The sequence below is a fragment of the Xyrauchen texanus genome, chromosome 21 (genome assembly GCF_025860055.1).
Source record: "Xyrauchen texanus isolate HMW12.3.18 chromosome 21, RBS_HiC_50CHRs, whole genome shotgun sequence".
In the NCBI taxonomy this organism is placed as follows: domain Eukaryota; kingdom Metazoa; phylum Chordata; class Actinopteri; order Cypriniformes; family Catostomidae; genus Xyrauchen; species Xyrauchen texanus.
Genome location: NC_068296.1, coordinates 39,176,441 through 39,197,390, shown reverse-complemented (window position 1 = coordinate 39,197,390; position 20,950 = coordinate 39,176,441). Strand labels below are relative to the sequence as shown.

The following is a 20,950-nucleotide window of genomic DNA, read 5'->3' as shown; positions in this document are numbered from 1 at the left end:
ATCGAGCCGTTCGACCGTGTGACTTCACACGGTCGGACGCCCCTCCCAGGATTGTTGATTGACAGCAGTGTTTCAACACAGACCCGCCCTCGCTCGTGAGCGAGCTGTCAATCATAGTCCGTCATCATTGTTGATACACTGGAGCAGAATGGCGCTTAAGCGATTGTGGTGTCCTGTTCTTCGGTGTAATAAGGAACACAGCAGTCATTTTGATGTTCCTAAATCTGAACCGCTGAAGACGCAGTGGCTGAGTTTTGTTTACGATGGGAATATTCCCCACGAGCAACGTCAATGCGTTCATGTTTGCGCGAATCATTTTTCACCAGACTGCTTTATAAACGAGGGTCAGTATAAAGCTGGTTTTGCTAAGAAGCTGCTGCTGAAAAAAGATTCGGTACCAACTATTTATATTCCCTCTGCACCTCCAGAAGTAAGTGTAACGTTTTATTAACCTTTATATTAATCTTTGCAAATCGCTTGCACGCTTCACAATGAATGTGGCTAATGTTTACACTCAGGGTACATTACGGCATGTTTTCCATAACGTTACGACGTTCTCAATATAATTCATAATCCCACGTTTATGATGAACAACGCGTTATGGTTATTGTGTTATTAAAAACTGTGTACGCAGGTGTTACAGTTAACATGGTAACACTAAGTTACACCTGGTTTACTTGTATGTTACTGATTAAGAAGTAATGACAAAAAAACAGTTATACGGAGAATAACTCCAGAACGGAGGGGCGGGGTGACCAAAGCTCATTATCATTTAAAGTCATATGCTCTGAAACAGAGTGCTGAAAACAGAGCTGTTTTTGAGCAGGTAAAATTAGTGTTTTCTTAAAATACTAATGAGAATTTTTAATAAAAGTATATTACAAAGTTTTCATTTAGACCCTAAAGATTCATATTAACTTGTACAAAAATGGCATTATATGACCCCTTTAAAATAGGTTTGGAGACTAAAAGAAATGTGTCTATGTATAAATTGGTACAAGTAAAAGCAGTCAGAACATGTCTTCAGTATTGTTTAAAAAGCACATCAAGATGAACCTCATGAAGTTTGCTGAGAGAATGGCCAGAGTGTGCAGAGCTGGAATCTAGACAAAGGGTGGTTACTTTGAAGAAGCTCAAATTATTTTTGATTTCTTTAACAGGATGGGGTGAAGAAATGTGCACATGAACACCGCATACATGCATGTGCAAAACTGAATGAATAAAAAAAAATTACACAACACATTATTGCATTTATGGGTATAAAGGCAAGAAAGGTCCCTGTAAAAACATACTGAGAGCATAAATGGACAACAAAGCTACTTCAGTATGTGCAAAGTCAAGTGCGACAGCAGTCAGCAGTCGTGGTTCTGGAAGTATTTTCCATTTCTTCCATAGGGGTTTCATAAAAGAGTTCTAAGCCATGCACCAAATCAACCAGCTCCAATGTGAATTACAACAAAACAAACTTTAAAACAAAACAAATCAGACAAAAAGGAACAAGACAATTAACTACAATCCAATGAAGCATTGTGAATGACGTAATGGAATTAAACCATTTTGTAAAGTTGTTGATTGTGAGTTTCATACTGTATATATTGTATACAAATGTATTTATATTAAAATGTATTAAAAGTAGTTTGAGAGTGTAGGAGATCGAGTCATTGTCATTTTCAGTACAGTGGACTGTCACTGCAGAGCTCTTAGTTGTGTCAGGCGAATAGTGCTGACTTTTGTAAATAAGGCGCATTCTAGAGCTTCTAGAATGGAGGCGTGTTTGTTTTGAAGAAAGAATGACAATGACTTAATACTCAGTGGAGAACTATATCAGTGCAAATAACACCTGGTTTAACTTGATTATGGGTGGATACGATACAGGATTTGCATTGAAATTCCACCCACAAAAGTGATGCAACTCTTCGGTGAATTCGCCTCTCATATTTACTCATGTGTTATTTAATAAGATCACACTATCAAATAAAAAGTCGTTGTATGGACATGCATCTCTACAGCCAGGGTTGGGAGGGTTACTTTTGAAATGTATTCCACTACAGATTACAGAATACATGCTGTAAAATGTCATTTGTAATGTATTTCGTCAGATTACTCAAGGTCAGTAATGTAATCTAAATACTTTGTATTACTTCTTCAGCACTGGTAGATGTATTCACTTGTTTTGACTATAAAAACTCTTTCAGTACAGTAAGACAATATACACATGTTAAAAATACTCTGAAAAACTCAAATATGTTATGCAGTGTTGTTTCTAAAACAAGATCAATCAAATTGATCTTGCTTTAAGGATATTAAATATCAAAAATATGATTTTTGCCCTAATATCAAAGGTCTTACTAGAAAAAAAGAAATTATGATCCAATGTGAATTTTCTTGATAAAAAATATGATCGTGTCTGGTAACATGTGCATGTCAAATGGATAAAAATAGCATTTTAGCTTAGCGTGAAGCTAACAATTTACACAAGGTTTATTTCTATTTCTTCTGCTCCAAATTTACTTCAAACGTACTTCTCTGTCTGCTCGTATGAATGTAACACATCATAAGAAAGTGTTTCACCGCTGTTCAAATGCACTTTGGATCACATCATTTATATGTATAAATGTTTTCTGTTTGAAAGCACTAATTATTAAATGAAACAAATGACAATAAAATGCAAAGTAATCTCTTCAGTATTCAAAATACTTTTTGAATGTAACTGTATTCTAATTACCAGTTATTAAAATTGTAACTGTAGTGGAATACAGTTACTTATATTTTGTATTTTAAATACGTAATCCCATTACATGTATTCTGTTACTCCCCAACCCTGCGTACAGCACAGGTGCTTAACCTGTCAATGCTACATTTAATGAGCCCTTCAATTTGTGACTTTTAGATAAACCAGTTAAGTCTACTTGCATATAATTAACATAAATACTTAAGTTCACTCTGTGTGAATGCCACATTAGGTGAACTTAAAGACACAAGTTTGAGAGACACAATTCCTCGTTTTTTTGCTATAAATAGGAGTTTCTTTATGTCACAATTTGTATGTTTTGTATTCCTGTTAATGAATCTACTGTACCCTGATGATTAAATAATTTACATTTTGCACATGTCATTTATTTGAGAAGTACAGTAATAGTTCTTATAATGAGTATAGTTTGGTTTACTCTCTATTTACTCTCCTATCTGTTTGGGTTTACAATATTTCACAGTCTTTGCATTTAATTGAAAAATAACATACTAAAACAGTCAACAAACACAAGAATGACAATAAGAAAAAAAGTAGAAGAGCAGATATATCAGAAATATATATGCTTACCTTTTTAAGCCATGCAAAATGTTTGTAAATATCAACGTCCCATTCCATACTGCAGGGCCATTATAACATTCTTCAGTCGGATATTTTCAATACTGCTAGCACAGAAATACAAATTCATAATACCCCTGTCACTTTCTCCCTTTTCATCTGAGTTTAGTCTTTGGTTTAGGCTCCTGAGCATATGGGCATATGGTTTGGAGCAGCGCTCGGTAATATCAAGCTACATTCCTACCAGTTGCTCTCTTTTTTTCATTTTCTTTCTACTCCTCCTATACTCTCCTCCTCCACACTTTTTTCCTCTGCCAAACCATTTTTCTTCTTGTTTCTAAACTTATCCTTCCCCTTCGTTCTCTCTTATTAACAAGTGCAGTGTTTAGGGGCTTTCTGTAGGGGAAACATTCACATGACACATTCAGGGAAAGAGTGCATGTGTGAATTGTAAGAGTTGGGTGCCCCAGTGGAGCAGAGCCCCTCTTAGAGAGGCCACAGTGTCCACTTGAAATCATATTGGAGGTAACAGTCTGCCATGACTGCATTAGACAAGTAACAGTGTCTGTTGACAATAGCCTATAAATGAACATAAAATATCAAACTACAGAGAAACAATGTGGCATCATTTTTGCCCTGAGGAAAATTAAACAAATTAAGAATGTTAAGAGTATACTCTTTATAACACAAGTGAGAAACACAAACTACTTCAACAATGGAATGATGGACACCAACAGTACCTTCAATGAAAGCAGAATGTCACGAAAACCTGTCAAGAACATTTCTGGGTCACATTTCACCCCAAAATTAAAAGAAAAAATTAATACATTATATTTTGCATAAAGCAAATGAAGACATTTAAAATTTTAGGACAATTAAGATTTGTGGCATCGTGATATCATTCTCATTACAATTAACGTTAAAGTGTCTAATATCTGTCTTTAACATCACACAGGTGTACATATGGCTCCAGCTCGTCAGGTATAAAAATGATTGCAGAGTCTGAAGCAGAGTTGAAAATGTCCTATTAAGTTAAGTTAGAATACTCTATATGGCGCAGACTGGTTCAATTCCTGACATGCCTCTATGTTCACTGATGAGTCAAAACATTATGACCAATCACAGGTGAAGCGAATAAAATTGATTATATCCTAACAAGGCCACTTGTCAATGTCTGTGTAGATTAGATGGTAAGTGAACAATCAGTTTCTCTCGGAGGAAAGACAGTTTGAAAAAATGTTATGGCCTGAAGACTGGATCAGAGCATCTCTGAAACAGCAAGGCTTGTGGGCTGCTCCCAGTCACCCTACTGTCAGTGGTCCGAGGAGGGACAAACCGGTAACATTGTATTGGCCGCCCAAGGCTATCGATGCGTAAGGGCAATGTAAGTTATCCCATCTGGTCCGAACCGATAGAAGGTCTAATGTGGAACAAGTCACAGAACATTTTAATGATGGTTATGGGAGGAATGTGTTACAATACACAGTGCATCGCACACCCCTGCGTATGGGACTGTGTAGCCGCAGACAGGTTAGAGTGCCCATGATGTCCCCTGTCCACCATCGAAGGTGCCTACAGTGGGACCATGGAGCAGTGAAAGAAGGTTGCCTAGTCTGATGAGTCCCATGTCTTTTACATCACGTGGACAGCTGTGTACGTGTGCGCCATTTACCTTGCACTGTGGGAAGACGACAAGCCGGTGGAGGGAGTGTGATGCTCTGGGAAATGTTCTGCTGGGAAACCATGAGTCAGGCCATTCATGTAGACATCAATTTGACACGAGCCACCTACCTAAACATCGTTGCAGACCAGGTACACCCCTTTATGGCAATGGTATTCCCTAATGGCAGTGGCCTCTTTCAGCATTATAATGTGCCCTGCCTCACTACACACATTGTTCGGGAATGGTTTGAGGAACATGATGAAGAGTTCAATGTGTCGCCCTGGCCTCCAAATTCCCCAGATCATAGTCCGATTGAGCCTCTGTGGGATTTGCAGGATCAACAAGTCCAATCCACAGCATCTCTACCTCACAATTTACAGGACTTGAAGGATCTGCTGCTAATGTCTTAGTGACAGATACCACAGGACACCTTCAGGGGTCTTGTATAGTCCATGCCTCAGTGGTTCAGCACTGTTTTGGTGGCACACGGAGGACGATCAGCATATTAGTCAGGTGTTCATAGTCTTTTGGTTCATCAGTGTAAACCAATATGGCTATTACACCCTTCTGTCAAAGTATATATAAATGGAGTGGTGGTGGCGTAGTGCGCTAAAGCACTGAACTGGTAAGCATAAGGTTGTCGGTTTGATCCCCACAGCCACCACCATTGTGTCCTTGAGCAAGGCACTTAACTCCAGGTTGCTCCGGGGGGATTGTCCCTGTAATAAGTGCACTGTAAGTCGCTTTGGATAAAAGCGTCTGCCAAATGCATAAATGTAAATGTAATCACCTCAACAGCTTCTAATAATGTTCAGCAGCGTAGCCTAGCAAAGCATTTAATCTCCTCCTCCCCAGCTACACGTTTGCTTTATGTAAGGAGGGGTTTAAGGGATTTTATTCAGTAGCAGCAGCATGTCTCTCGTCGCAGATGCAGCATGTTTCCAACAGCAGCAGCATTTTGACATATGTTAAGCAGTAGCAGCGTGCGTAAAGCAGATCCAGTTCACCAAGACCAAACCTACTACAATAGAATTGTACATGATGTTAATGAAATAAATTAGATACTGCTCTGAAAACTGTTTACATGTTTTATTATTATAGGAAATTTGGGTTTATTTGTTTCAAACAGTTGGTGTACAAAAGGATTGATTGAGAATTTTGTTTTATTGAAAAGGTTTTATTTGAAATCTACATATGGCGATAACTTTAGAGCCAAGCAGTTTTCATTTAACAGTATTGATTTTGCTGTGCACCAAATGGAATTGTAAAACTAAACAGTGGCTGAGTTCAGAATTGCATACTATCAAACCATCCTTAATATGCCTGCCATATAGTATATCCGAAATAGTAACAATAGTATTACCATACTACTCTATGCCATTAGTATGCCATTCCGAACTCAGCCACTGTTTTCAAACACATTCCAGAAAACTATAGTCCCGCACAAAAATTCACACCATTGGTTGAGCCAATATTACCGTGTTGGGCTAGACAGGTTGTATAAACAAACAGAGGGATGTTTATATAGCACCACAGACCCAGAGTGTTATACTTTTAGGTGAAATCAACCTACAAATGGCTTACATGACTGTTGTAATAAGTCAGTTCTCACCAATCGTCTGTCCAGCCAGAGCATCAGAGTGTGAGCTGTGGCAGAGGGGATCTGTTTTCTCAGAGTGTCCAAATATTCTATACATGGCTGTTCTTCAAGAGCCACTTTCAGCTCCTCAGCAAGCTGAAGAACATTCAGATGAGCTGTACATTCTGCAGACACATGCTGTACAGACGGAGAGCTCAGATCATCTGAAGAGAATGCAGCCTTAGACCCTACAATACATAAACAGTATATTGCGTGAACTGTTGCCACTGGTGTTTTCCATCAAAGAACATTTGAAAATGATTGCCGTACACTAAAAACTATATCCCCAGCACAAAGCGCAAGGTCAGGTCTAGGTAAAGTATTAGGTTTAGGCATCTGTTGGGATCATATTGTGGAGTCATTTTTTTCCATTTCTCTATGATTTTAGGTTATAGGACTGGTTATGTATAGGTTTAGAGTTAAGGTTTGGGTTTGACCCAGGCATTTTGCACAAAAACACATTGTCTAAGAATAAACTTGGAGGAACCAAATGCTTGTTCAAGGGACCCCCTAAGGCTCTGCACCCTGCAAACACTCATAAATCCTTAATAAATAATGTCAGATTTATACAAAATATAAAGAAACTTTATCAGTACCCCTGATCCCCTGGTCCAGTGTACTCCCTCTACTACACCATGATGCTTAACAAGGTTAATCTCAGGAGTAGGCTCCTCATAGCCTGCTTAATTTTTAGTGGACCATTCCAACAAAATGGAGGAAAATATCGCTCCCTTCCAACACCAGACAACTGCAATGAGGGTATATGAAACTGATTGAAGGATGAAGATTAGGGCCTGTGTTCACAGAATGTCTTAAGGCTAAAAGTAGCTCCTAACGTGGAAATTTAGGAAAAACAATTTTTTTAAAACACATTTGTAGCACTGATGGGGGCGTTTGCCATATTCCTGAGGATCATCCCAGATTTCCAGATCATTAATAGTGGTATTAATAGGAATATGAATAATGGACTCTGCTAATGGGTGTTTCTAAAGAGTGGTGCTAATGAGGTGAGACCGAAAAAACTGTACCTCTCGTTAGTTTCCTACACATTACATAATCTGAGAATATTTGGTTTGGATTTAAATTGGTTCATTTAAAAGTAGACATTTCATGGTTTCTATAGACATATTTATCATGTCTGTGCGACAATTATACATTGAGTTTCAGTTCTTTTTTTTAACTGCTCCAAGCAAAAGTTAACTGAGATTGACGCAGCAGTAAGTGCATCCTGTTCTGCAATTAACAAATCTTTTATTTTTATTGTGAGTGAAGACAATGCTCCTACCCACACTTCAAGGAACACCAAGGCGTGGCTTGAGAACAAGTCCATCAGGCTCATATTTCGGCCTGGTCAGAGTCCAGATTCAAATACTCATCAACTGTTTAAAGCCATCAACATTGACTCCTCTTTCTGTAAAAAGCTGTCTGCAAGTTTACCCACAAGGCTTAAACATTTAAAGAAATCAAAGGGAAAAACTATCCCATACTAAGTTACTTTATCTATTTGTTCTTGTCCAGGAGTGCACATTTGCCAGAATTTCTCCTTCAACCAGACTTTTTAATCATTCTCAACGATACATTTAGAATAAGTATTAAAAACAGATAAATTATAAATTGATTTAGAAGAAGTTGTGGCGAAACGACCCACCTCTCCCTTTCTTCATTGTTGCCCCACCTCAACCAGGCTCCCAATGGGAGTGGGCTGGAGATGAGGAGATAAACAACTTAATGAGTCTCATTTTGGCAGCGGATGCAGCACACCTGACATGAAAGGAGTCTCATCAATGCTGCCATAAAACACAGAAAGTGCCTCTTCTCAGGGATCCAGCTTTTATCTCCTTGTGTACACACTGGTGTCCTGGTATGTCCAGGAGCAGAGCAGGGAGGATACAGGCCGAGCTAGATGCACACAGGGGGGTTGGAGCATGCGTCGCGGACAACAGGCATGGATGCCAGGCCGCGCTTCCACTTACACTGGCCGTAGCTCCAGTGAAGCCGAGCCACTAGGAAGTCACCACAGACCACTAAGGGGAGGGCGTTGCGGTAGCCGGACCCCGCCCACATCCCAAACCATTCCCTTGGGCACTCCTCATCTTACACAATGCCCCCTTTCACTGCTAGGACATCAGAACCCCTTTTACTTTGGAGACTTTCCCCCAAGGACATTTTTATCCCCCTTTTTAAAATGTTCTGTTTATAATTTTTAATAAATGTCTATCCGAGGCTTGACACCACACCCAATGTGTCAGACAGGGTTGTCAGAAAGTTTTTTACTCTATGACCATGCATGGACAGCTTTCACTGTTGTGCACTGTCTCCATTATTTTATTCCCGCTGAAATTGTTTAAATGGAACATTGACGAGGAGAAAAGTGTGGCGGATGCAACTGGAGCTTCTTGTTTGGCCCCTGAATGGAACTCGTCTAACACCCATGGGTTCTCAAAATCAGTACTCAACACCATACAACCACTCGAGTTGGCTGTATGCCTTAAAGTGGTGACTTTTCACTGACTGGTGTTCCTCCCAGGGTGAGGACCCAGCGCATTACCCTGTTCAGGTTCAGGCCTTGTCAGTCAATGGATCTTGCTTAGAGTTAGGACCAGGCTTATTATAAGCAGTTGTCAAGCCTAGAGAGGGTTATGTGCCCAAAGTGCTGGCCACCCCCTTCAGGGATCACATTGTTACCTTGCAAGCATTCTCTCTTTATCCCTTTGACTCAGACGAGGCTAAGAGATTGCATATGCTCTTTCCTTTGAGGGCATTTAGTGTGTACATTGGGTGCAGGCTAGGCTTCTCCAAACACCTTGAATATAACTTGAATGTTTCCTCCCTCTTTTCCCAGATTTTGACTGCAATGTTTCACTACCCTGCTTGGCTAGTTGCATTGCTTGTATTCTTAGCATGTTCTCTTGACCATGTCATCTTCTATCATTCCATTATATTTGCAAAGAGGAGTTTATTTTCAATGTTTCACTACCCTGTCGGCCAGTGTCATTGTATTATGTTCCTGGTCTATGACCGTTCTGTCTCTCTACCTTCCCACTGTGGTGCAAAGAAGAGTTTTTCTCAATAATGTCTCACTTCCTGGATGGCAAGTGATATTTTCATGCTATACTACCTTAAATTGTTGTTTGTTCTCCATATTCTTTCCTATTTTCCATACGAAGGAGGATGTTTTATCAATGCTTTATCAAGGGGTTAATTCAATCAGGCATCTCATCCAATCACAATATAGTCTCCACAGCCTGCTTGGGTGTTTCTCATTGTCGGCATACTTCTATTTTTTTTCACGTCACATGCTTCTCTAAGCAACAGTCACTTCATTTTGGATTATACGTTGTGGTTTACTCACGGTAATGTTCAAGCTCCTCAACGCATCTGGTCTCCATTAGGAATATACACAAAGTTCTCTGTCTATTCTTCTTTGGGAGAACAATAGTCAATGCAAATAGCTGGAGGTCGATGGGGTTCTAGGCTTTCTGCTATCAATGTTTTCAATTAGAGTATATGGGCATAATTTCCCTTATACTGCTTCAATATCGCTTTTCAAGCAGCAATATTTAATTGCGCTACAGTATTCGATTCTCCTGATCATGTTAAGTGATCGTTTGTTCTGCCAGCGTGGCGGTCAGGCAGGCAGGTAACTGAGCCCTGGGCACTCTACCATTGGTGAATCAAGTTCCAATATTCATGCACGTCTTCATGCATACTTACTTCAGTGTATTGGGTCTGCCTACATACATTAAGACGATGCTTCTTGCGTTCCGTTGGCGCTCCTATCCCATAGAAATATCTACTTCTCACTGGTAGAGCAAACCCGTGTCACATTTCAGGTTGATACCTGTATTACGGTTTATAGTAACCTTAATGAAATTCCCATGGTGGCATAGACAGAGTAATTGTCTAGTCCAGAACTTCCACTGGCTCTCCTTACTTCACATCACTCACCACATAGAGAAGTGTTTTGTGGTAGAAATAATCTCTATATCCTAAATCAACTTTATGGATAAAAAAGTAATAAAAGTTTGTCAGACTTATGATGCTTTATGATCTCGGAGAGCAGGTCAATTTCATTTTAATGTGACATTGTTATACGACACTAATAGACTGAGACAAGGGTGACCACCTGGTTATTTCTCTGTTGCAGGACAGCAGACGTGATTTTGTGGGAAAAAGCAGGGCACATGGGAGACAAAACTTGATAGGCTTTATAAAATGTTTATTTTAAGGCAGTGCTCTGTGACCGGCACTCAATTTGCCCAAGTTTAAGTGATATAATAAAATGGTAACAGCATGAGATCTATTCAATCTAGTAATGATAATGAGCTGAATATAACAGGCTAGTTCTATAAAATCAAATTTTATGCAGAAACAAATCAGCTATGCTCCTTTATTAGACAATGCAAAGAATAAATGCGTTCTTGATTCAGTGCATCTTAAACTTGTATTTATTGTCGGATCTGGCAGCTTCAAGCAGGGCCTTCTCCGCCAGTATGTGTATGTAGAACTCCTAGCAGGTGCAGCTGTAGTTAATCTTCACAAGGAGTTCACTTTTGATAAGGTCCACACTGGCTTGGTTCATTTGCTCTGTCCACACAGCCGTAATCACAGAAAACACTCTCTCCATGAATGCGTTGGTGACAGGGATGCTCAAAGCCAGGGATGTTTTCAGCAGTGGTAGACACGATCACTCAGGCCAGAGCTCCCTCTACGAGGCAGCTTTATGCCCTGTTTGCGAATTGGTGTTCTTTCCGAGCCGAAGACCCCCAGAGATGTGCAGTCGGGTCAGTGCTTTCCTTCCTGCAGGAGAGGCTGGATTGGCGACTGTCGTCCTCCACCTTGAAGGTTTATGTAGCTGCTATAGCAGCCCACCATGACGCTGTGGATGGTAAGTCCCTAGGGAAGCACGACCTGATCATCAGATTCCTCAGAAGCGCCCGGAAGATGAATCCTCCCAGGCCATGCCTCTTCCCATCATAGAATCTCTCCACGGTCATCCTGGGCATTTGGGGAGCCCCCTTTGAGCCGCTAGATTCAGTCGAGCTTGAAGATGGCCCTCCTGATTGCACTCACCTCAATCAAGAGGGTTGGGGACCTGCAAGCGTTGTCTGTCAGAGGCACTTGCCTGGAGTTCGGTCTGGCAAATTCTCAGGAGATCCTGAGTCCCTGGCCGGGCTATGTGCCCAAGATTCCCACGACCCCCTTCAGGGATCAGGTGCTGATCCTGCAAGCACTGCCCCGAGAGGAGGCAGATCCAACCTTGCTGTGTCTGGTGCATGCTTTGCACACCTACTTGGATCGCACACAGAACTTTAGACGCTCTGAGCAGCTCTTTGTCTGCTTTGGCAGACAGAGGTAAGGGAACGCTGTCTCCAAATAGGATAGTGGATGCCATTGCTCTGGCATACCAGGTCCAGGCCATGCCCGCCCCTTTGGGAATACGAGCACACTCTACAAGGAGTGTGGCATCCTCATGGGCACTGGCCCATGACACCTCCCTAGCAGACATCTGCAGAGCAGCGGGCTGGGCAACACCCAATACTTTTGCAAGATTTTACAATCTCCGGGTTGAGCCGGTTTCGTCTTGTGTTTTGTCAGGTACGAACAGGTAGAGTTTGGTTATACGGAACAACTGGCCCCCAGTCGTGTTCATGAAGTCGTGGATGTCCTTCCTCCCTAGCCCTGTTGCTCGCGAATTTGGCAGAGGAGTTCGCAGTCAGACCCACTACGGTATTAATATTCCCTGAACTGGGATATATGCTCCACAGGTGCCGATTACTCATGTAACCTGCCGGCAGACCTGCATCTCCCTTGGGCAGAGGTGTCTCTGCCCCTGGCCACTGTGTTTGTAGAGCTCTTCCCTCCATGTGCGGCTGGTGAGCCCATGTGTCATATTGCCACATGTTGACCTCCCCTTTGGGCAGGATGTGGTCTCCGCAGAGTCTTTTCCCCCTGAAAGAATAGGAACGAAAAAGAACACCTTCCACGATGTGTATAATAGTGTTAGATGTTCCCTAGCCGGTTGTAATACTCTGTGGATAAAAAACATGGTGCGGTCTGCTTCCATGCTATTTAAGTTGCTTCCCCCCCTCAGGGATGTGGGGAACTACATGACATCTTTTTTGGGCATTGGGGGAGGTTACGTGCAGACTGATGCACCTGCTATTACACACGTAGCAGCTTGCTTGCACCTGCATTAGCAGTTCATGTAACACGGTTCAGTTGTTGTGCCATTTTTCTATAGGGACCCCTAGTGTCACTACATCTACACAACGTCGAGTGAGTGACAGAAGGGGAATGTCTTGGTTACTGTCATAACCTCTGTTCCCTGATGGAGGGAACAAGACTTTGTGTCCCGCTTACCACAACGCTGTACTAACCGCGAATGGATGCACTTTTAGATCTTCAACAAGCAAGTTTCTTTTCCACCTCTGAATTGGGTAAAAAAAAGACTTGTTTAGAGCCACATTCACCAGACCTATACGATAAACCATGCTGCACATTATGGTAGACACTTGTCACTTCTGGTGCAGAGAAAAAACTTGTAATGCTTGCATTTCTTAGCTATGGGACGTGCCATCCATATAAGCAAGGTAAGCATTGCTTACCTAACAGAAGGGTTAAAAGATAAATAACACTATGAAATATTTAAATAGAATTGTTAATATAAACTACTGTTTTCATTCAAATTCGTCATCTTTCATCTCAGTTGAACAGCACAGGCCGTTATTAATTTATTCGCTTTGGCCCCAGCCTCATGTGTAAGCACCCTATGTTATGCTTTCTCCGATTCCATTGTTTACCACCATTTCATTCAACACTGTATGTTCATTCGAACTGAATCATGCCCCCTACTACAAATGGCCAAGTGAAGCATGCTTACCAAATTGAGAAGCTCAGAAGCTAATCAGAAGCTCCTTCCTTTAGTCACGCTGTCTGATTTTCGTTTTTTGTCAACACGTTCGAGGCTAGATTTGAGTTTTTTGTCAACACATTCAAATTCTCATGACTAATGCGTTATTAAGTGCTAAAATGGATATCTGCAGTGTAAGTATCAATGTCCTACGCAGATTAGGCTAAGTTAATTTAAATTAAAAATTGAGAAAGACAGGCTATCGAAACTTCAACAAGCTGGCAACTTTTACAACAAAGTGATGTTTATTCACAAGGAGAGATGCATGGATTTTGTGTTTAAGTAAAGGTAAGTTAATATATTTATTAAACATTTGTGTTATTGATACTAGTTTTTTGTTTCTGGTTAATTAGAGGCTATGGAGTGGTGAGTCATATCATTCTTGTGTTATGTCTGTTTTATATTTCTGACGTTAGTGTCTGTTTATATTATAATATAATTTTGAGGAGGAGGAGCGCATGGCCGGGCCGTGATGGTGCACGGCCGGCACTAAATCAGCTGATCAATGAGAGAGCGAGATAAAGGGGATCCGGGGGCGCCAGTAAGAGAGAGAGAGAGAGAGAGAGAGAGAGAGAGATGCACATGGCCGCATTCCATGTTGTTGTTTATGTTTGTTTTAAGTTATGTTTTGGAATTAAAACTTTGTTTACTGTTCAGCTGGTTCCCGCCTCCTCCTTGCCCATCGTTTACCTGTTTCAGTGATGCCGAATCTCAGGAGGGAGGAGGGATGCGCTGTCACAGAGTCCTCGCCACATTGTTTAATAATATGTTTAAAAAATCTTTGATGTTTGACCAGTCTTAAAGCACTCTCCTTTTTGAGGGTCACTTGCAACTGGTTTTAATCCTATGTTTCGTCCATTATTTATTATAGGACGTTTTTTTGTTGGGGGTATTTTCTGTCAATTATTTCATTGATTAATCAAATGAGAAATCCTTTTTTTTATGTCCTGTATTTTAAATATTATTCCACATCCTGCTGAAAGATCTCCTCCAAACAATGTACAAACTGAAGGCTACAAAAAAATCTAAATGTATAAATGTACACTATGCATTGTGTGTTAAAAAATTTATACAAAAATTGTATGCAGTATAAATTGCATATGATTTTCACATTATCACAACAAAATAACCACGTGTTTGTCCATAGATTTAATGCAGAATGACAATTTAAATCACTAAATTAAATACAAATAAAACTCTTTGTTATTGTCCCATTAGAGTTACTATTCTTTTATTATTACTTGCATACAGGTAAGACCTCAGTTAAACACGGTTCAGTTTAGAAGTTCATTTAACATTAAACATATCAGTGATATTTTGGTCAAAACGATTGCAGTTCCTTTCACTATTGTTGTGCTTCGTTAGATTGACACACAAGTAATGACTCGCATGCTGTTAGAACAAGTTGTTTTGCTAAGTAGAAATGGAAACTCACATGGTTTTGAGTTCATAATATTTTCAAATAAGAATAAATCAGTAAAATGTAAGTTATAAGCTGGGGTTAAACGTCTCTCAAGCACATTAAACTGCAGATGGAATCTGTCAAAACACCTGATATCCCACTCAACACTATGAAATGTTTTATAAAGAGTGCTTGGGTTGAGTTCTTTTCAGCTCTGTACCATTTTCAAATATATAATTTTTCCATAGAAACCATTTTTTTTTTTTTATTATACTGTAAAGTGACGCCACTGAAGGAGGATCTCTGTGCCAGAGCAAATATATCCTACTAATTATGTAGGATGTAGCCTATTCATTATATGAAAAAAAAAAAGTGGTGCACTAAAAAATATGATGATTGATTTCACTTGTTTGCTAAACTACAAATCACCTTTGCGCAAATTCCACTTTCATATTAGTCAAACATTCTGTCTTTGTTGGAGAATGTGTTGTCTCTGCGTAACACAGCCATCATGATACTCTTAATGAGGTTAGGATATATCTACAGCAAGAGAAGTCTTAACACTTAGAAACCATTATGAATCAAGGAATAAGAGCAAAATTGTGACTACAATTTTACTCTAAGCAACATTATACATATGGCCCATTATTTTATCTTCAGGAAGTAGCAGAACTGATACTGAGAGTTCTATGTGGTAAAATAATATGATATAAATAACAGATACCACTATCAAATAGGACCAAAAACTATATAGTTGTACCATGTTTTTTGACATTTCAAAGAGTGCCTTTGAATACAACTCCAATCAACTTTTTAAAGTACCTAGGAGTTCAATGTAAAGGTACTTGCTGGTCATGCAGTATAATCTGTTAACGTTACTGTGCCATGGTACTGCCACAGTACTGTTTAGTTAAGGATTACAGCAAGTTGATTTTTTATATCAGAGTGATTATCAGTATGTTTCATTCTCACAGTAATGTAACTATTTTAAACATAATAAAATAAGTAAACGACACCTGGAGTGGTAAAAGAGTGGTGGATCAATTTTGTCATGCCATACATCTACTTTTATCATGCTTTTACCTAAGGTCATCAGTGGTCATATGTGATGGTCCTGAGGTTTTGATAAACAGAGCAGTCCTAAATGTAACACTCTGTTAGGAAAAATGTCCTCTGCCAGTGGGTAACAGGGTTGCACATAGAGAACAGGCACTGTCTTTCTAAAGCTTTAACTTGAACTTGTTTTAATTCTGTCCTCCCAAACTACATTTCCAATATCATACAGTTTGTAATAGCTGTCCACTTATAATGTTAGTCAATGTTGGTCACAATGGTGTACATTCAGCCAAGGGTCAGCTACATATTGAAGGTAGATTTTAACCCAACAGGTAGTGTTCTCAGGACAGTATTTTGACATAGATGTCAGGTTGGGAAAGCAGTAACATTTTATAAGGGTAGGTTGTCTCTGGTGTAATGTAAATATGGTAATTTATTCATTACAGTTTAGTTGGTATTGATTATATTTGTATTGGTTATATTTTACAATTTTACTGTTTTGCAATTGGTTAACTGTTTAAATTTAGCAGAAAAGACATTAAATATCCTATAATAATCAATTAAATAGCAGGCTTTGATTGTGGCAACATATCTGGTATAGACCATTTCAAGAACGTAAACAAAAACAAATGAATTGGAATGATCCAAACGTATATCCATATCCTTTCACAGAGTCTCTTTTACAAGGTAAGTCAGTCCAATTGGCGGCCATTTTGGAATGCTCTTGGGCAGTTTGGCCGGCTATTTTTCTGTGTAAACAAGCTGATTAACAGAGCAGTTCCTATCTACTTGAATGGGGAAAGACCGAAATCTACAAAACATTTGGTCAAGATTACGATAAAAGAACATTTTAAATAAGCAGTAAAATTTTATTGATTCGAGGTGCATGTGGCGCCAGCTTCACTCGAGTGGCCTCATGCTAGGGGTGCAGTTTCGGCGACGCATCTAACTCACACCAGACCCTCAGCGCTCCATTCCTGGACCTGCGAAAACGCCAGCAGGTAGAGACCGGTCTTCCGAGGAGAGGCGCTCTTGGTGTTTAAAGGCAGCGGTGATAAGGCTGTATTTTTTTCATTGACCGTTGGATGCCATTGGGCGTTCCAATATCTTCCATTAGTTTTAATAGAAGTGGCCCATCTCTGCTAAATGGTCTCTGTTTTGGATTTTTGGAAATGTTCACGGAACAGTGACGTCACCAGTGAACAGTCCTTGAAATGGTCTCTACTGTGACAACTTGCACTGCTATTGGGGCATGTCATAAAAGGTCAACATATGTTCAGTAAACTGTATCTTATGTGTCTGGTCTACAACAGTGGCATGTGCCTATACAGAAATGTACTTTAAAAAATGAACATACCCTGAGAAATATATAGTGGTATAAAAGTTGTGACAACTAGCCTGGTCTCCCCTATAGAGGTGCAGAGCAATGATATTGACACCTGAATACATAGCATCTGTTAAACGAATAACACATTTAGGGATTTACTACAATAGTAAAAGTACTCTTAAAAAAATTCATATGTAACCATAACCATATAGCCTGATTAAAAGAAGCTCTTACCTGCTATGATGTCATCCATGTGTTCTAAGGCTGCCTCCAGCATGTAACTCACATTTGATGACATGGCGACAAATTCAAAAAAGCTCATCTGACACTAAACTTTAACCAGCACTGCAACACATAAAACAAAAATAGGAATCATTCTATACAAATCCCCCTCTAGCGTACTGATCCAGAGAAAACAGCAGCTGTTCATGGGAGTGCTGTATATATTCACTATGGATGTGGCTTATGGCTTTACAGTTTCCTCTCATTATGTGGCCGTCAGTCTGTCTGCCGTGGGCCTGTTTGGCCAATGGGGATTTAACGGGTGTGGCACCTCAAAAGTTGTATTTGCATACAAATTTAATTTAGGGTAAATACACACACTATTAAATATTTATCCACTCGTCATAGAATTACAAAAAGGACATAAATAATTCCAGTGCATGTTTACCTAAAAATTGCAGTTCACACATGACAGTACTAAATCATTAGTATCAAGGATACAAATAACAACTCCACCTCCACACACTGCGACTAACAATAATGGCTGATACAGAACAGTATCTGGCCAGCTGTTTGATCTTCCTCTTAGACATACCGTACCTGTGAGCTGTAACCCCTCACTACAAGCCAATGTACATGACCTAGACTCCCAAAAATAAAAATTAAGAGTTGACACTTATAACCAATGTTGTTAATACACTGATCAAGAGGTTGGTATTTAAGCAGTTTAGTTAGAAAGATTTCCTCCAGACTGTGATCAAACACACCCCACTTCCAGCACAAAAACTCTCCGCTGCATCTCATTTACAATAGCAGCATTTCCACTATCAGGCCAGTACGAGCCAGGACTATCGACTGGCCATCCGGGGCCAATAGCCTCAAATGTCGAGAAGTGAGACCAATATTGACCTGCATTTAAGAGCTTTACGCTTGTGCTGTTCTGCCTATTGAGCCATATCCATCTACAGAGCCATACGGGTGCATTAACCGAGGATGTGCCTCTGCATGTGTATTTGACGCTGCTAAACCAGATACTTCAGATGCGTCACTAGACTTCAATATCAGATGAACTGCGGTAGAAAATTAAACATATTGAACTGCGGTAAAATTTACTTTTAGAGTAGGTTTAAAACTGGGTACTTTTTACTCTCACTCAAGTAAATTTCTAATAATTTTTTTTAAACATTTACTTCTTAACAATGTGTGGCATTACTGTCGTTACATTACTGGGTTTAATTTGAATTAATGTGTAATTTATTAATGAGAGAATCTCTCACAGACTGTCACTCAATCAGTGCAGCAGCTTCAAACTCTTCAAAGTGAAACACTTTCTTCCATCCACACAGTGAAAAAAAGAATAGTTCTGCCTTCATTTAACACCAAGACAAGCTGATATTCAAGATTAAAATCACAGCTCCAAATTCAGGCAGTGCGCTGAGGTAAATTTTGGCTCTAATTCTAACGCAGGCTTTTCTGTGTAATGAGATGGTCATTTTTTAGGGTGATTCTGTATCTGGGCTCTTGTAACATCAGTTTTTAAGTGTACATTTTTAAATCAGTGCAGCAATATATCAGTGCGCTTTGTACCTCATGTCATAAGGAGTATTTATGCATTTACTCCGCACCCTCGGGGGGTACTGGAAAAAATCGCAGTAACTTCAGCCAGATTAACTGTATAAATCCATATAAACATCCAAGTTGATTGTAAATCACTGCCATTCGCGTGATCAACAACTGGAGCGAACAGACAGCATTTCTGCGCATGCACAATGAGGTGCACGGGGCGTGCATATGTGAGATGTGCGGGCGCAAGGCAATCGTGACGATGAGAGTGACTGCATCTGCAATCGTTCACTATTTCCTGTATAGTGAATGGCAGTTAGTGCACTATATCTCAGCAGTAAGTGAATGAAATGAGTGAATTCGGACGTGAGTGTCGGAGCTCTGGGGTTGTTGCAGAAACGTCACATATGAAATTTTAAAATACTTGGGCTGTATTAGATATTCTTATTAAATAATATGTTAATACAATAAATCTTCATTCTGTTTTTCATTTTTAATATATACTGTGTGTTAATATAAAGAGTAAATACATTTGATCAAATAAAGAGTACATTTTAAAATGTATCTGAATGTTTTGTCTCTCTATATTTTATTATGTTATTTTAATCCAGTAATGATTTGTCAAAAAGTTATTTACTACATTCAGAATAAAATAAAACATTGCAGGAGTGAAGGAAGCAGTAAACTCCTAGCTCGTACATCTTTGTGACGAAGCAGGCGGAGAATGGGGATCTATATGCAGCAGTTTATTCAAAAAACATAAAGAAAAACTCAGAAGAAAGCAAAACAAGGGAGACCTGGCACAGAGCATCCAAAACATGCAAGAACTAACAAGGGAAACAAGGAAACTAAAGGGCTTAAATACACAAATGGAACAGACAAGGGAATAAGGAACACCTGGGGAAACAATCAGGGAAAGAGAACTAATCAGGAGAAAACAATCATAAAATGAAACTACAAAGGACTACAAAAACCAAACAGGAAACAGGAACTAAACTAAATTTCAACATAAAAGCACAAAAACAAAAAGACAACAGTGAACATGACAGAGCCCCCGCTTTAAGGAGCGGATTCCAGACGCTCCAAAAAGTAAAAACAAAACAAGAAAAACAAAAAACAAATTGTCCAAGGGGGCCAACAGGCAGTCCAAGGGGGCACAGGGGGCAAACAGGCAGTCCAAGGGGGCACAAGGGGCAGACAGGCAGTCCAAGGGGGCACAAGGGCCTGGGAGGCGGCCACAGGACGGGGACTGGGTCAGGGGGCCTGGGAGGAGGCCACCGGACAGGGACTGGGTCAGGGGGCCTGGGAGGCGGAACCATGGAAGGCCCTGGAGGCGGAGCCGTGGGGGGCTCGCGAGGCGGAGCCGTGGGAGGCTCGCGAGGCGGAGCCGTGGGAGGTTCGGGAGGCTCGGGAGATGGAGCTGAGGGAGGTGGCGCCGTAGGAGGCTCTAGAGGCAGTGACCTGGAAGGCTCTGGAGGCAGAGCCGAGGGAGGCGGAGCCGTGGGAGGCTCAGGAGGCGGAGCCGTGGGAGGCTCAGGAGGCAGAGCTGAGTGAGGTGGCGGCGTAGGAGGCTCTAGAGGCGGAGACCTGGAAGGCTGTAGAGGCGGAGCCGAGGGAGGTGGCGCCGTAGGAGGCTCTAGATGCGGGGCCGTGGAAGGCTTGGGAGGTGGAGCTGAGGGAGGTGGAGCCATAGGAGGCTCTAGAGACGGAGCCGTGGAAGGCTCGGGAGGCAGAGCTGAGGGAGGTGGCGCTGTAGGAGGCTCTAGAGGCGGAGCCCGGGAAGGCTCGGGAGGTGGAGCCCTGGGAGGTAGAGCCGTGGAAGGCTCTAGAGGCGGAGCCCTGGAAGGCGGAGCCCTGG

The 20,950-nt window shown here is 40.7% G+C and overlaps 1 protein-coding gene across 5 annotated transcripts in view; it reads right to left on the bottom strand.

Moving 5' to 3' along the window:
* Positions 1-17,619, bottom strand: part of ppfibp2a (PPFIA binding protein 2a) — a 69,439-nt gene extending 51,820 nt beyond the window's left edge. For 3 of the 5 annotated variants that reach the window (XM_052152803.1, XM_052152805.1, XM_052152804.1), the window contains exons 1-2: positions 17,542-17,619; positions 6,583-6,797 (exon numbers count right to left, since the gene is read on the bottom strand). In XM_052152803.1, the coding sequence (XP_052008763.1) occupies positions 6,583-6,797; positions 17,542-17,605 (279 nt within the window). In that variant the 5' untranslated portion in view covers positions 17,606-17,619. Of the gene's footprint in view, positions 1-3,319; positions 3,495-6,582; positions 6,798-17,541 lie in introns of those variants that run through there. The other 2 variants (XM_052152806.1, XM_052152807.1) reach the window with 1 other exon arrangement.
* Positions 17,620-20,950: the final 3,331 nt, after the last annotated feature.